The following is a 17,827-nucleotide window of genomic DNA, read 5'->3' on the forward strand; positions in this document are numbered from 1 at the left end:
GAAACATATTGCTAACCACATAATTTTAGTTAATTAAAAGCATAAAGGAGTGTTTCAAAAAAAAAAAAAAAAACTTTTATAGAACATAGAGTCCTCCCAACAACAGTATGGAGGAACTTGTGATTATATAAATCACAATAGGGGGACTCAACAAACAGCAGCTTTCATAGAGGTGTGTGGTGTAATAATGATGATGAGATACAGTACATTGCTATACAACCTCAACAACTCAGCAGCATAGGCTTATCGAGGTACTATAGCACCCCAATGTTTGGCTGGACTTCCTGTCTCAGAAGCCTACCCACGCTTTCTCTCTTTGCCAGGCAATTCCTGTGTAGGCCACGCTCACTCTAGGGTCCCTGGTGAAACCATTACCTGACTCTTCACCAATGTGGAGCCCAGGTAGTGATCAATGGAAAAGAAAAAAAGCTAGTGGCTGAGTTCAATGTGGAGTCTGCAGGTCAGTGCATTCTCATTTGTGACAGCAGCCAGTGCTACTCAAGTAGGAAGGCTACATAGTCCGCAAGGTTATTGCTAGATAAAGAAAAAGTGACACACTATAGTGTCACTTTAACACAAAAAAAATATACGTATTTAGAAAAATTATATGTGCAACAGAAAATTTCGATGGCTGGGAACACACTTCTACCGCGTGTGCAGGAAACGCATGCAAAATCGCACACAATTAAAGTCTACGCAGCACACTGCAAAAATTGCTTTCCTGTGGAGGACAACCACATGGGAAACGCATGCAAAACACAAAATATTATATTCTACAAATCACTGCATTTTCTGCATCAAAAGGGATACTTTTAAAAAAAAAGCATAAACACACAGCGCATACATAAACGCAGAACAAAATAGCAAAACGCATAGAAAAATGCAGAAATGTGCACAGCAGAAATCTCCAACCTATTTGTCTTGTAAAATGGTTAACTAGGCAGGTGCTTTACCATATAATCAGATGACGCAACAAATTCCACCGAGGCATTCAGAACCTCAGTCCGCTTATGTGGCTCTCCATAGGACCGGGTCACTGGATTGTACATGAACTCTTCTGGCACTGCAATGAAAATGCAGAAAGAGACAAACATTACACAGAACTAATGCTAGGTACACACCATGCAATTGCCCGTCATATCGAGGGTTGGAATCAATTTTCAACATGTCCGATCTGTTTCCGATTGACAACAGTATCAATTTTCAGATCACCGCCGCACAAATTTGTTATCAATCGGAAGCAGATAAGACGTCAGAAATTATCGCTCCCGTTCATGTACACAGACGCAATACTGCCTACTCCTGTGCAATAACACGGAGCTGCTCATGCACGGAGGAAAATGCCGTGCATGAGGGGCTCTGCCTGTTATGCAAGCAATACTTACATCTGCGCAGTACGGCCATGCATGTACATGGATGGGAGCATGGCCGTGTACAAGAAGAGGGTCCCAGCAAGCAGCGGTGGGGTGCAGGAGGATCCCAAAAGCCTCTGGGTCATCCAGAAGCTTTCTCCTACTAAGGTAATTATCAAACTTTTATTTTGTTTTATCATAGGTTTGCTTTAACTAAAATAAATCAACAGTCATTTAATTTAATATCTGCTCACGGTTTATGGACTGCTTGAATAATTCCTGCAATTCAAATTTGGCGTTCAACTATCTGTACAATGGTCTACTTTGGAGACCTAATTAAAAACCTTTATAACTGTAAAGCCTCGTACACATGTGCAAGGACTGTCACCCGTAGGGGCCACGATTCAATCCCTTTGGTGACAATTCAGGGGCCATGTGCGCTGTAAAGACGTCACTAGCCTGCAGGCCATTGATGCATTATTTTGCTATAAGGGGAGTGGAGCGATGCTGGAAAGGCACACAACAGGAGGAGTAAGGGGAGACTAGCCTCAGCCAGCACTCAGACGGGAGGATTTAGCATGCCGTATATCTCGCCAATGCACCAGTTGCTGCACATGCAAGATTCTCGGCAGAGGCAGCCCTGACTGGCCACCATTTAGTGTGTGTATCAAGCCTTGGTTTATTTTATTATCTTCACTTGCATCAGCTAGAATACATAGTGATGTCCCCCTTAAAGGAAACCGAAACCAAACTAAAGAGTTTCACTTACCTGGGGCTTTTACCAGCCCCCTGCAGTCTTCCTGGAATGGTCCTCTGGTCCCTCACAGCCGAGAAGATTCTTTCTCCCCAACTGGCCAGTTGATGGCCACTGTGCCAGTGTGGCCCTGGCTGCGCGCACCCTCGAGCATCCTGCAGATGCACAGTATGCAGAAATATCCTACTGCCCATGCACAGGATGCTGCCGGCGGCGGGAGCGTGAATGAGGACGTGCGTGGCCAGGGGCCCCACAGACACAGTGGCCATCGACTGGCTAGTCAGGGGAAAAAGAAACTTAGCCACTGCAGGGGACCAGAGAATCGTTCCAGAACGGCGAAGGCACAGGGCAGCTGCAGGGAGCTGGTAGAAGGCCCAGGAAAGTGAAACCTTTTTCTTTTTTATTTACTTTGGTTTAGGTTTCCTTTAAAAACCTTCCAGATGTTGTTCACAAATGTGGACCAAGGAAGTCATTAAATCTGTACAATGAACCATTTTTGTCTTTAAATCAACTCACAATACATATGAATAATCCCAAATGCTGAACAATGTTATATATTGTATAGATCTTCAGGCATACCGTCATTTACTCTGTAACAAAGGTTACACTTCCATCTCCTCTGGTCGATAAAAGAAACAAAGGGATTGATGTATGTTCTACAAGATCGGCATCTCACAATAGTGCTTGATGAAATAGTGGGGATCCGCTAAATAAAACAGAAAAACAAGAAGCACAACAGAGAATCTTTAAGATTTATATATCAGGCTAGGAGTATTTATATACAGAAAAATACATTACTGGATTAGGCAAGATGCTTAACACACACTTACAGGTTTGCTTTTAAATGGATGAAGTAGTAATCCTAAGGGAAGCTTTGCTTTGTTCAAAAGTGCTTGAGTCTGCGGGATGCTTGTGAGAGTGCATCTAAAGAATCTGCAAAGCAGAAGAAGAAAAAAAGAAAAAAAAAAAAAGAAGAAGAATAGAGGAAGACTATAAATAGTGGAATAAACATACAAAATGCAGAGGTGCATGTGTGCCTTGTGTATACAAGTACACTGGAAGGTATAATCATATGGGGGTAACGAAGATACAGGCTTCAGCTCAGAGCAGGTCTAATCATTTATGAAGACTTCACGTCCCATACACATTATGCATCACCGCAGAGGATCATCATATTTGTATTATTTCTATAATGGAGGTAAACTTGAGATCACCCTTAAATCGTTAAGATGTTTATAACAACTCTGATGACTGTTGGTGGTTAAAGTGTACCCGAGATTAAAAATATCTTAAAAGAAATGTACATACCTGGGGCTTCTTCCAGCCTCCTCCAGACTTATCACTCCCTCGCCATCCTCCTCCGTCTCCTTGTTCATCCGCAACTGGCCCCAGTAAGTCGTCCAGTCGGGGGCCAGCCGGCGCAGGCACAGTCCGGCCCAGGCCGTGCATGCACAGTTGCCCCCGGACTGGAGGACTTTCCGATGCCAGATGCGGATGAACAAGGAAGTGGAGGAGGATGGCGAAGGAGGGGGCTGGTGGAAGTCCCAGGTATGTTGGTTTACGTGAAGTTTAACCTCCAAGACTCTAATGAGAGAGACCAGGAGCCCAATGATGCAGTACCATTTGGATAAGTGTAGTTTGAGCAAGTTATACTCACAATAATGGGTTGCAATCCTGCAACCACTGTCAAAGCCTATGGGAAATTAAACCGTTCCCGTTCAGCAACCCAGGCCTGCTGTGCAGGTGCTGGTCAGTCGCTCTCCTTGGATTATTGAAACCCGAAGTTTGCAATACTTTACCCCGAAGGGTTAGGCTAATACTAAGAATGAACTGTAGGAGGCACCCTAAGATTCTTATGGTCTAATACAAATAGAGAACAGGAATAGTTTGGGCTTACCACTTTCAAGGAACAAACCACATGAGGTAGATATAATATTTATTCATGCACACAAGACGTCTTATGTGCATGAATAAATATTATATCCACCTCATGTGGTTTGTTATTTGAAGGAGGTAAGAGCATCCTAGGGTGCCTCCTACAGTACTTTATAAGATATTTATAGGCAGCTGATGTGTTATGTTTGAAAATTGACAGCAGGACACAATATTAAACTATACCTAATGCAAAAAAACACTAGTAAAAACAAACCTAACACTAACCCTCACATTACATTAACCACTTGAGGACCACAGTCTTTCTACCCCGTAAGGACCAGGCACTTTTTTTCCATTCAGACCACTGCAGCTTTCACGGTTTATTGCTCGCTCATACAACCTACCACCTAAATGAATTTTGGCTCCTTTTCTTGTCACTAATAAAGCTTTCTTTTGGTGCTATTTGATTGCTCCTGCAATTTTTACTTTTTATTATATTCATCAAAAAAGACATGAATTTTGGCAAAAAAATGATTTTTTTAACTTTCTGTGCTGACATTTTTCAAATAAAGTAAAATTTCTGTATACATGCAGCGCGAAAAATGTGGACAAACATGTTTTTGATTAAAAAAAACAAAACATTCAGTGTATATTTATTGGTTTGGGTAAAAGTTATAGCGTTTACAAACTATGGTGCAAAAAGTGAATTTTCCCATTTTCAAGCATTTATTTAGGGTCCCTAAAAACTCTGTAAATGGACAATTGTGTGTAAAAAAATCAAAAGATTGTCATTTACAGAGGTATTTCTCCCACCCAGCATGGGTATGTGTAAAAATACACCCCAAAACACATTGTACTACTTCTCCCGAGTACGGCGATACCACATGTGTGGCACTTTTTTGCACCCTAACTGCGCTAAGGGGCCCAGAGTCCAATGAGTACCTTTAGGCTTTACAGGGGTGCTCAAAATTTAGCACCCCGCCCACTTGCCAGGACAGTTAACAAATCCCACAAATGACCCCATTTTGGAAAGAATACACGCTAAGATATTCCATGAGGGCCATGGTGAGTTCATAGAAAATTTTATTTTTTGTCACAAGTTAGCGGAAAATGACATTTTGTGAAAAAAAACAAAAAAAAAAAAAACACAAAACCACAATTTCTGCTAACTTGTGACAAAAAATAAAACATTCTATGAACTCACCATGCACCTCACGGAATACTTTTGGGTGTCCTCTTTCCAAAATGGCATCATTCGTGGGGTCTGTCCTGGCATTTTAGGGTCTCTGCAATCATTACATGTATGGCCAGTATTAGGAGTTTCTGCTATACTCCTTATATTGGGCATAAGGGTAATGCACTGTGGGCTGAAAGGAAAAATGAACGTCAAACAATCAATCAATATGGATGAAAAAATATCTGCCAAAAAATTTAAAAAAAAAAAAAAAAAGAGGAGGAAGGCGTCTGCCAGGACATAGGAGCTGCCGCCCCAAAAATCCAAACCCACCAGCTCGTATGCCCTGGCAAACCTGATTTATCCATTCACACCGATCGATGAGGATGAACAAATCATTGCCAGAGTTCTTTTTTGATACAAAGTGTTTGCCAAAGCATATGAATCCCCAACACCACTCCTCGGCCCATATGCCTCGGCAAACGTATCTTTTTGACTGCGGAGGAGAAATCTCGTCCTGCAGCGCTGCATGCACCGACTTGTGTGTAAGCTGACAGACGCGCAATGTTCTGTCAGGATGCACCATCAGTACTGCAGCTGGTTAGTCGTTCGCTCGGTCCACCTGGAAGGTTATTGGATGGAAAAAGAGAAAAAAAAAATACCAAAAAACAAGCAAGCAGCAAAGCAATTACTTCATTAACATTAATAACCTTTGAACTTTTTTAATAAAAAAAACTTAACATTGCAAACCAAACATTAACTTCTTTGCTTACCTGTTTTTTGTTTTTTTTTAACTTACCTCCCGAGGACAAACCTCTCCTCCCCCATGGAACAATGTGCGAAGTGCAAATCGCACAGAGTTGTGGCGAAATACATTACGCAATTTGTCCCAAGTGAAAGGAGAGGTTTCTGGCAGCCCTGTGTATTAGGGTCTCTGGAAACCCGATGTTTGGTTTCACACTGCATATTGACATATCCGGTGGGTCGAGCCCGCCGCACCGTATCGTCCAAAACAGACCTTCAGGCAATACCACAAGAGTAGCATTCGGCCTAGTAATGAACTGCGTCGCCATAGACTAACATGACTTCCGGGCCGATCGATATTGCCACAGAAGCCACGCAGTAACGTAGGCATGCACTAGCGTTAAGTCAAGCACTTCCGGCGTAGGGGGGGGAACGCAAAGTGTGACTTTTGCTAGGCATTTTGCCCTAACGCATCGCAGCAGTGTGAAATAGCACTGAGAGACCCTTGTGTGCCTACCGCTGTGTGTGGAGTTCCCTACTCTCTAATAGTGTACCTGCTCGTGGTACCTCTCAAAACACTCCCCTAGGCATAGGCCAGGCTGGTCAGGACGGGTGGGACAATAAACAGTGGTGTCACGCCTTATTCCAGCCCTGCTGCAGACACGACAGCGTTTTCTTCGGATTCGTTGACCTGGGGTAGTCGGAATTGGATAGGCGTAATGCCTTCCATGCAGCCGGCTAGTTGCATCTTGGGGTTGGGCCACGGCACCTCCTGGATACAGGAGTTCCATCACGATCTGTTTATTAAATTGAATAAACGATCCAGTTCTCCCAGCCTTACTGTAGAGAACAAAGCTGTTGTAAATTGCCAATTGAATGAGGTAAAAAGACACTTTTTTATACCAGCGTCTTGTTTTTCGGGAAACTAAATAGGGCGCTAACCTCTGGTCATTGAAGTCCACCCCTCCCATGTTAGTATTATACTCGTGGACGACAAGGGGTTTTTCAATGACCTCAGTTCGCCGTTGAATTTCAACTGTCGTGTCTGCGTGAATGGTGGACAGGAAGTAAACCTCCCTCTTGTCCTTCCATTTCACCGCGAGCAGGTCGTCAGCACACAAGGCGGCCCTCTGCCCCCGTTGAAGTCTGGTGGTAATGAGCCGTTGGGGGAAGCCCCGGCGACTAGGCCGCACGGTGCCACAGCATCGGATGTTTTCTATTTTTAAGTGCTGAAAGAGGGCCACACTTGTGTAATAATTGTCCACAAAAAGATGGTACCCCTTCTGGAACAAGGGTGACACCAAGTCCCACACAACCTTTCCACTGCTCCCCAGGTAGTCAGGGCATCCGACCGGCTCCAATTTTGAGTCTTTTCCCTCATAGACCCTAAAATAAGATGTATAGCCTGTGGCCCTTTCACAGAGCTTATACAGTTTCACCCCATACCGGGCGCGCTTGTTTGGGATGTACTGTTTGATGCGAAGGCGCCCGGTAAAGCGTATGAGGGACTCGTCTACGCAGATGTCCTGGTCAGGGGTATAAGCATCTGCAAATCTGGATGACAGGTGGTCTATGAGGGGTCGAATTTTGTGGAGCCGGTCAAAAGCAGGGTGGTCACTTCGATGACAGGTTTCGTTGTCATTGAAGTGCAGGAAGCGCAGGATGTTCTCAAATCGTGTCCTGGACATGGCAGCAGAGTACAGGGGAACAAGATGTGCTGGGTCCGTAGACCAATAAGACCGCAACACATTTTGCTTTACTAGTCCCGCGTGAAGGAGAAGGCCCAAAAAAATTTTAATTTCGGAAACTTGGACTGGTTTCCACCGAAAAGGCTGGGCAAGGAACTTTTCCGGATTGGCGGTTATATATTGTGTGGCCTTACGGTTGGTCTCTGCCACAATTAAGTCCAAGAGATCCTGGGTGAAGAACAGATAGAAAAAGTCTAGGGCCGATCCTAGATTATCTGTCTCCACCTGGACTCCAGACTGGGCGGTGAAAGGGGGAAGTACGGGTGCGGCGGAATCAGGGGATTGCCAATTTGGGTTTGCCAGCACCTCTGGTAAATTAGGGGTAGTACGGGTCCGTCTTCTTGGTGGCTGCGACTGGGATCTTACTGCACGTGCCACCGAACCAGTTTCAACTTCCATGCTGGTGCTCGCCACTTCACCAGGGTTTACGGAAGTACTGGTGCTAGGTCCAGGAGATGTTGTGCTGCTGGTGCCTGCCCCACCATGAAATCTCAGACCAGCACGAACACCACTCTGCTGCCCTTGAGGCTGATCCTGCGCCACCTGCGGTCCAACAACATGGGGTGTGGTACGCCTGGCTTTAGCCGGGACCTCAACCTCGTCATCACTATCGGTCAGTGAGCCACTGCTCAATTCAGGTTCAAACTCTGACCCGGAAGATTCGTCGAATGAGGCGTCCCAATCGTCCTCATCCGACTGGGCCATGTACCTGAGAACCTCATCATCGGAATACCCCTTTCTTGCCATGGTGGGCTGCTAAATTTAGGGGGTATTCCTCTGAGACTACGCAGAAAAAAGAGCACCTACCTAGCAAAAGGGAGTATTTGAGAGGTAGAAAGCTGTGGTCACTGAGTTTTGATAAAAAAAATAAATCAAAACTGAGGTTTACAGTGCCACAGCTATTGTACAGTGTTTTTTGCAGTGATCAGAAAAAAAATTCTGTCACTGCGGTGGGGCGGGCTAAACGCAAGTGCAGGCGAGCGATCAGGCCTGATCGGGCAAACACTGCGGTTTTTTTTTTGTGGATCCTAGTGTCCCTAATAGATCTGACTGCGATCAGTAATGATCACTTACAGATACTATATAGTACCAATGTTGATTAGCGACAGTGATGACGCTAATTAGCGACTGTGGTGCAGTGGGCTGAGCACTAACTGACACTTACAAAGGGGCCTAGCTAACTGGCCTAACTGCTAACACTAGTGATACTAAAAAAGTGAGTTTTCACTGATCACTGTTTTTAGATCACTAGGATAGTGACAGGGGGGTGGTGGTGAGTGGGGAATCAGAGGCAATCAGAAACAATCACAGGACAATCAAAGGCAATCGCAGGCCAATCACGGGATAATCAAAGCCAATCACAGGCCAATCAAACCAATCACGGCACAATCAAAGCCAATCGCGGGACACAGCCGATCACGGGACAATCAAAGCCAATCACAGGCCAATCAAAGCCAATCACAGGCCAATCAAAGCCAATCACGGGACAATCAAATACAATTACAGCACAATCAAATTGAATGTCAGCACAATCAAATGCAATTACAGCACAATCAATTACAATGCACTGGGAAGGTGATTGGGGGGGGGGGGGGGTCTGAGGGCGATCAGAGGGCGTGGGGGGTTGACTAGGTGTCCGCACGGGGCAGACTGGGTCCTGATCTGGTGGGTGGCAGACACAGTAGGTGACGATAGGAGATCAGTGAGGGATTACAGGGGAGAATAGATGTAAACAATGCACTGGGGAGGTTATCAGCAGGGGGGGGGGGCTGAGGGCAATCTGAGGGTCTGGGTGGGTGATCAGGTTCCCCCAAGGGACAGTTTAGGGTCTGCTCTGATGGGTGGTGGTGACAAGGGGTGATAGGCAGGTGATAAGCAGGTGATAGACAGGTGATCAGTGGGTAAGGCAGCTGTATACAAACGTATACAGTATACAGGGGGGTGGTCTGGGGGATCTGAGGGTAGGGAGGGTGATCAGGGAACCCTAGGGGGCAGTTAGGGACCTACCCTAGGGGATAGCGTCCCTAGATAGTGACAGGGAGTGATTGATGGGTTTTTAGGTGGGTGGTGGGCTGCAGATACTGGTGTGCTGGGGTGGTCAGGGGGGGTTCTGAGGGCTGGGGTGGGCGATCGGGGGGTCTGGGTGGGCTAAAGTGTGTGTTGCTGTGCTTACTGTCAGGGCTGCCGTCCTCTCTGATGGTCGCATGACGAGTGACCATCAGCGGAGGAGGCAGCCAGTATAATACACTTTGTTACAATAACAAAGTGTATTATACACTCTGATTGGCCAGATCGCGCAAGTTTGAAACCCGCCGGCGCTGCTGATTGGCCGGCGGGTTTCCGAGTAGGGTGGGCGGAGCCTATTGCCGGCGGCGATCGCGTCATTGATGACGCGATCGCCGCACAGCCACCGCTTATGCCGCCCCCGCCGATGGGCGTATTGCGGTCGTTTGGGCCCGGACTTTGCCGCCGCCCATTGGCTGGGGGCGGTCCTCAAGTGGTTAAACCTACAAACATACAATGTTTCACACCCAGTGATGGTCATCGGAGGAACAACTGATTGTCTGTACAAACCACACCTAATTTCTATGGTCAATCCTACTCTATGGAACAGCAATATATGAAAGATGAACTTACTGGAAACAATGTACTGTACATAAAACACCCCCAATAAATACAAATTGAGAAACCCATATTTTTGTAAATATACCTTTCACTGTCATTACTTATTTATGAAAAAAACCTGCTGCAGTCTTGTTTTGACAGAGTAACAGAACATTTCTTCCTGTGACACAACGAGAGCTGCCATGTTAGGCTTGTAATCATTACACAGGTAATTAGCTATGCATCTCCACACCTCAACCTGTGATAACACCACGCCCCTCTCCTCCCCTTGCCTCTGAAATCCTGTGCATGCTCAGTGTGAGCTGGAGAGAATGGCAGAGAAGAGACAGGAGGGGAGGGGGGTATAGGGGTGACAGGAGGGGGAAGGTGGCAGAGAGGGCCCCGCAAAGGGAGGATGGCAGAAAGGTGGCAGAGAGGGGGTCAGCAAGAAAGGAAATGGTGGCAGAGAGAGGTGGTAGTAGAGGAGGGGAGAGTAGATGAGAAATTCTAGCAACATGCTGAAGGTGATGGGAGAGAGTGGAAAGGTGGTGACAGGCTACAGCATGGTGAGGGTGAGGAAAGGGTCATTCAGAGTGAGTGGGGGTTGTGAGAATTCTGGATGGGGGAGCAATAAAAGCCGGCGGGATAGTGGGGGGGGGGGGGGGGGGGGCTGCAGCTAAAGTACTACCTGACATCCGATCCTCCAGCCCTGTGCAGTGAGGCTGCTATAGAAATTCTTCCCATCCCTCCCTCACCATGGCCCCCCTCCTCTGCCTGTGTGTGTATTAGAGCGCAACGTCTCTTACCAGCGCTGCTCCTGGACGTTCCCTCTGTGTTGAATCCGTGCAGGCAGAAATGATGGTACACCATCCAGCCAGCAGCTGGTAGCTCTCACGACTTCCTATTCTCTGTATGTGGCGTGTTTACACAGACATGCAGGGAGAGAAGGCAGAGAGCGGCCAGCTGCTGGCTGGACGGTGTACCATCATTTCTGCTTGCACGGATTCAACACAGAGGGAACGTCCAGGAGCAGCGCTGGTGAGAGACACGCTGCGCTCTGATACACACACAGCAGTCCATGGTGAGCAATGGAAGAGTGAGTTCGGAGACCCCCCTCCCTGCATCCTCACTACACTGTGTCCGGTGTGTCACTCCCCCTAGTACTGCTCACGCTAGTATCGCGTGAGTTCAGCAGCTCCAGACTTGAATCGCCGCCTCTGCCTCCTCCTGCCTATAATTAGGTCCCATGACCCTTTGCATCCCAGGACCGAACGCCGCGGCGTTAAATGCGCTGGGGGGGGCATGTCTTATTTTTATGATGTTTTTATTGGGAAATATATTTAAAAAGAGCTATTTAAAGGGTTTAATGCCCCCAAAATATGTCCACCAGCACAAAAATGCGGACATCCTAACTTGGTCTCGGATCCACTTTAAGAAATCACTACATAGTGCAGATTCCTTCTAACTCTGTTTTAAAATAGGAGGAGTTAGGAAGGTCTTTAAAACAGTGTAGTGTGTGAGGGAAATAGCTGTTGCTGCGGGTAACTAATACATCTGCTGTATTGATACTGGCAGGGTCTGAGGAAGAATTCAGCAGTGGGGAGGAGCACATCACAACTCATGCCTAGCCTACACTGCTGCACCTGTCTGCATCTGTAGAACTGCTATTAACTACTTTGGCCTCCTAGACGTACTAGCTACGTCCAGGAGGCCATGTGCGCTCCCGCGGCCGATCGCGCGCGTGCACGCGCGCTCCCGGTTCGTTAGACAGGCAATCAATGAATTGGGCTATGGTGCCCGATCACCAATTCCTCTCCCCCGCAGAAAAAAGCGACAGCTTCGCTTTTTCTGGCTGTTGCCTCCCCCATGCGTCTCTCTAAGCATATGTTACACTTAGAGTGACGTCATGTAAACCAACTCATGCCCACCATTTTGTGGCTAAAAAGTAAAACTACAACTAAAAGTAAAAAAAATTTAATTCAACACACATTTACATTACAAAAACTACTGTTTCCATCCCACCCTCCCAAAAATACCCAAATAAAATGTTTAATATAAAAGAAAAACAAAAAACATTACAATAAAAACAACATGTAAATATTTACCTAAGGGTCTAAACTTTTTAAATATCAATGTAAAGATGAAATATTTCTATATTTTTTTTTATTTTAACCTTGTAAATAGTGATAGATGCAAAACGGAAAAAATGCACCTTTATTTCCAAATAAAATATTGTCGCTATACATTGTGATAGGGACATAATTTTAACGGTGTAATAACCGGGACATATGGGCAAATACAATACGTGAGTTTTCACCACTTGAGGACCGTGGGCTTTACCCCCCTTAAGGACCAGACCCTTTTTTCCATTCAGACCACTGCAGCTTTCACTGTTTATTGCTCACTCATACAACCTACCACCTAAATGAATTTTGGCTCCTTTTCTTGTCACTAATAAAGCTTTCTTTTGGTGCTATTTGATTGCTGCTGCAATTTTTACTTTTTATTATATTCATCAAAAAAGACATGAATTTTGTCAAAAAATGATTTTTTTAACTTTTTGTGCTGACATTTTTCAAATAAAGTAAAATTTCTGTATACATGCAGCACGAAAAATGTGGACAAACATGTTTTTAATTAAAAAAACCCCATTCAGCCTATATTTATTGGTTCGGGTAAAAGTTATAGTGTTTACAAACTATGGTGCAAAAAGTGAATTTTCCCATTTTGTAGCATCTATGACTTTTCTGACCACCTGTCATGTTTCATGAGGGGCTAGAATTCCAGGATAGAATAAATACCCCCCAAACGACCCCATTTTGGAAAGAAGACATCCCAAAGTATTCACTGAGAGGCATAGTGAGTTCATAGAAGATATTTTAACGGAATACCTTGGGGTGTCTTCTTTCTAAAATGGGGTCATTAGTGGGGTTCCTATACTGCCCTGGCATTTTAGGGGCCCCAAACCGTGAGGAGTAGTCTTGAAACAAAAATGACCTGTGAAATCCTAAAGGTACTCATTGGACTTTGGGCCCCTTAGCGCAGTTAGGGTGCAAAAAAGTGCCACACGTGGTATCGCCGTACTCAGGAGAAGTAGTATAATGTGTTTTGGGGTGTATTTTTTACACATACCCATGCTGAGTGGGAGAAATATCTCTGAAAATGGACAATTGTGTGTAAAAAAAAAAAATCAAACAATTGTCATTTACAGAGAGATTTCTCCCACCCAGCATGGGTATGTGTAAAAATACACCCCAAAACACATTATACTACTTCTCCTGAGTACGGCGATACCACATGTGGCACTTTTTTTGCAGCCTAGGTGCGCTAAGGGGCCCAACGTCCTATTCACAGGTCATTTTGAGGCATTTGTTTTCTAGACTACTCCTCACGGTTTAGGGCCCTTAAAATGCCAGGGCAGTATAGGAACCCCACAAGTGACCCCATTTTAGAAAGAAGACACCCCAAGGTATTCCGTTAGGTGTATGGTGAGTTCATAGATTTTATTTTTTGTCACAAGTTAGTGAAAAATGACACTTCGGGGGAAAAAAAAAAAAAAAAAAAAAAAAACAATTTCCGCTAACTTTTGACAAAAAATAAAATCTATGAACTCGTCATACACCTAACAGAATACCCTGGGGTGTCTTTTCTAAAATGGGGTCACTTGTGGGGTTCCTATACCGCCCTGGCATTTTACGGGCCCAAAACCGTGAGCAGTCTGGAAACCAAATGTCTCAAAATGACTGTTCAGGGGTATAAGCATCTGCAAATTTTGATGACAGGTGGTCTATGAAGGGGCAAATTTTGTGGAACCGGTCATAAGCAGGGTGGCCTTTTAGAAGACAGGTTGTATTGGGCCTGATCTGATGGATAGGAGTGCTAGGGGAGTGACAGGAGGTGATTGATGGGTGTATCAGGGGGTGGTTAGAGGGGAAAATAGATGCAATCAATGCACTGGGGAGGTGATCGGAAGGGGATCTGATGGTTTGGCTGAGTGATCAGGAGCCCACACGGGGCAAATTAGGGCCTGATCTGATGGGTAGGTGTGCTAGGGGGTGATTAATGGTTGTCTCAAGGTGTGATTAGAGGGGGGAATAGATGCAAGCAATGCACTGGCGAGGTGATCAGGGATGGGGTCTGAGGGCGTTCTGAGGGTATGGGCGGGTGATTGAGTGCCCTAGGGGCAAATAGGGGTCTAATCTGATGGGTAGCAGTGACAGGTGGTGATTGATGGGTAATTAGTGGGTGTTTAGGGTAGAGAACAGATGTAAACAATGCATTTGGGAGGTGATCTGACGTCGGATCTGCGGGCGATCTATTGGTGTGGGTGCGTGATCAGATTGCCCGCAAGGGGCAGGTTAGGGGCTGATTGATGGGTGGCAGTGACAGGGGGTGATTGATGGGTGGCAGTGACAGGGGGTGATTGATGGGTGATTGACAGGTGATCAGTGGGTTATTACAGGGAAGAACAGATGTAAATAATGCACTGGCAAATTGATAAGGGGGGGTCTGAGGGCAATCTGAGCGTGTAGGCGGGTGATTGGGTGCCCGCAAGGGGCAGATTAGGGTCTGATCTGATGGGTAACAGTGACAGGTGGTGATAGATGGGTAATTAGTGGGTGTTTAGGGTAGAGAACAGATGTAAACACTGCACTTGGGAGGTGATCTGACGTCGGATCTGCGGGCGATCTATTGGTGTGGGTGGGTGATCAGATTGCCCGCAAGGGGCAGGTTAGGGGCTGATTGATGGGTGGCAGTGACAGGGGGTGATTGATGGGTGATTGACAGGTGATCAGGGGGATAGATGCATACAGTACACAAGGGGGGGGGGAGAATCTGAGGGGTGGGGGGTGATCAGGAGGGAGCAGGGGGCAGTTTAGGGAATAAAAAAAAAAATAGCGTTAACAGATAGTGACAGGGAGTGATTGATGGGTGATTAGGGGGGTGATTGGGTGCAAACAGTGGTCTGGGGGGTGGGCAGGGGGGGGGGGGTCTGAGGGGTGCTGTGGGCGATCAGGGGGCAGGGGGGGGAATCAGTGTGCTTGGGTGCAGACTAGGGTGGCTGTATTATACACTTTGTATGCGGCGATCCGGGTGCTAGTAACCCGCCGGCGCTTCCGAACGGCCGGCGGGTTACAGCGCGAGGGGGGCGGAGCCAGGCGCCGGTGGCTGATAGCGTCACGAATGACACGATCGCTCCGCCCATGCCCGTACAAGGACCGCCGCCTCTGTGCATGCGGCGGTCCTTGCGGGATCCACTTGCCGGCCGCTTCTGTGCAGTTGGCGGTCGGCAAGTGGTTAATTATGGAGACATGTATTATTTTAAAACTATAATGGCTGAAATCTGACAAATAATGAATTTTTTCCGTTTTTTTCTTATTCTTCCTGTTAAAATGCATTTACAGTAAAGTGGCTCTTAGCAAAATGTACCACCCAAAGAAAGCCTAATTGGTGGCGGAAAAAACAAGATGTAGATCAGTTCATTGTGATAAGTAGTGATAAAGTTATACACTAATGAATGGGAGGTGAACATTGCTCAGATGCATGAAGTGAAAATGACTGAAGGCTGAAGTGGTTAAGCATTTCTTAATCTGCAGCAGTTTAGGGATGTATTTGCACTTTTCTTAACTGTAGCGCAGCTCTAGAAATTCTCTAAAATGTCACTTTTAGGTAGGTTTTAAGAAGTTTCATATCATGCAGAACCATCCCTCTGCTGGTTAAAACAGTTTTAAAAATAAAATCATAATTGTCATTAATGCTTTGATAAATCTGGACCACAATTTATTCCTTGAGATGGTCAAAGGGATGGTCAGCAGAACTACAAATCAACTCAAGCCATCTAGCAGCAACATGTCACTGCAAAGGATCATAGGAAGTGTAGTCTTATGGCCAATAGTTGGTGAAGCACATTCTCCCCCACCATACACTTCTTTATAATAATAAAAAAAATCTCTAACAATAGGTCAAGCCTGGCCGTTGTCTTAACGACTTAAGGACTGCAGTCTTAAAACCCCTTAAAGTGAACCTAAAGGCAACCAAAAAAATGAGATTAACTCACCTGGGGCTTCCCTCAGCCCCCTGCAGACGATCGGTGCCCTCGCAGCTGCGCTCTGGTGGCCCAGGACCCGCCGGCGAACACTTCCGGTTATGCAGTCACCGGCCGACAGGCATGGGAACGCGAGTGATTGTTCGCGTTCCCAGCCTGTATATCGCCCCCTATGCTGCTATTGCGGCCAGGAGGCGGGTCCTGGGCCATCAGAGCAGGGCTGCGAGGGCACCGATCGTCTGCAGGAGGCTGAGGGAAGCCCCAGGTGAGTTAATCTCATTTTTTTTTGGTTGACTTTACGTTCTCTTTAAGGACCAGACACTTTTTTCCATTCAGACCACTGCAGCTTTAACCACTTGCCGACCGCACGCTTATACCGTGCGTCGGCAAAGTGGCAGCTGCAGGACCAGCGACGCAGTACTGCGTCGCCAGCTGCAAGCTGATTAATCAGGAAGCAGCCGCTCGCGCGAGCGGCTGCTTCCTGTCAAATCACGGCGGGGGGCTCCGTGAATAGCCTGCGGGCCGCCGATGGCGGCTCGCAGGCTAAATGTAAACACAAGCGGAAATAATCCGCTTTGTTTACATTGTACGGCGCTGCTGCGCAGCAGCGCCGTAAGGCAGATCGGCGATCCCCGGCCAATCAGCGGCCGGGGATCGCCTCCATGTGACAGGGGACGTCCTGTCACTGGCTGCACAGGACGGATAGCGTCCTGTGCAGCCCGGATAGCGTCCTGTGCAGCCCGGATCACCGGGAGGGAGAGGTAGGAGAGGGAGGGGGGTGAATGTTGCCGCGGAGGGGGGCTTTGAGGTGCCCCCCCCCCCGCAACTAGCCTGCACGCAGGAGCGATCAGACCCCCCCTGCACATCATCCTCATAGGGGGGAAAAAAGGGGGGCGATCTGATCGCTCTGCGTGCACCCTGATCTGTGCTGGGGGCTGCAGAGCCCACCCAGCACAGATCACAACAAACAGCGCTGGTCCTTAAGGGGGGGTAAAGGGTGGGTCCTCAAGTGGTTAAAGGAAAACTTAAGTCAGAAAAAAAAAAAATGACATTTACTCACCCGGGGCATCCCTCAGCCCCCCGAAGCTGGATGGTGCCCTCGCAGCCCCGCTCCGATCGTCCTGTCCCCGCCGGCGGCTACTTCCGGGTTCGGCGACAGCCGCCGACAGGCTGGGAACGCGGCTGATTTTCCGCGTTCACAGCCGCTATATCACCCCACTATGCTGCTATAGCGTATATATACACTTTTCTGACTTAAGTTTTCCTTTAACGGTTTATTGCTCGGTCATACAACCTACTATCTAAATGAATTTTACCTCCTTTTCTTGTCACTAATACAGCTTTCTTTTGGTGCTATTTGATTGCTGCTGTGATTTTTAGTTTTTATTATATTCATCAAAAAAGACATGAATTTTGTCAAAAAAAATGTTTTTTTTTTACTCTCTGTGCTGACATTTTTCAAATAAAGTAAAATTTCTATATACATTTTTGTCTAAATTTATTGTGCTACATGTCTTTGATCAATAAATA

At 46.6% G+C, this 17,827-nt stretch overlaps 1 protein-coding gene across 2 annotated transcripts in view; it reads right to left on the reverse strand.

The window, feature by feature from the left end:
• SEC24B (SEC24 homolog B, COPII coat complex component) overlaps nucleotides 1–17,827 on the reverse strand; it is a 115,829-nt gene that overhangs the window by 53,553 nt on the left and 44,449 nt on the right. For both annotated transcript variants that reach the window (XM_068281523.1, XM_068281531.1), the window contains 3 exons: nucleotides 2,937–3,039; nucleotides 2,686–2,812; nucleotides 954–1,063 (listed from right to left, as the gene is read on the reverse strand). In XM_068281523.1, coding sequence (XP_068137624.1) covers nucleotides 954–1,063; nucleotides 2,686–2,812; nucleotides 2,937–3,039 — 340 coding nt within the window. The remainder of the gene's footprint in view (nucleotides 1–953; nucleotides 1,064–2,685; nucleotides 2,813–2,936; nucleotides 3,040–17,827) is intronic.

Source organism: Hyperolius riggenbachi, chromosome 1 (genome assembly GCF_040937935.1).
Source record: "Hyperolius riggenbachi isolate aHypRig1 chromosome 1, aHypRig1.pri, whole genome shotgun sequence".
Classification (NCBI taxonomy): Eukaryota; Metazoa; Chordata; class Amphibia; order Anura; family Hyperoliidae; genus Hyperolius; species Hyperolius riggenbachi.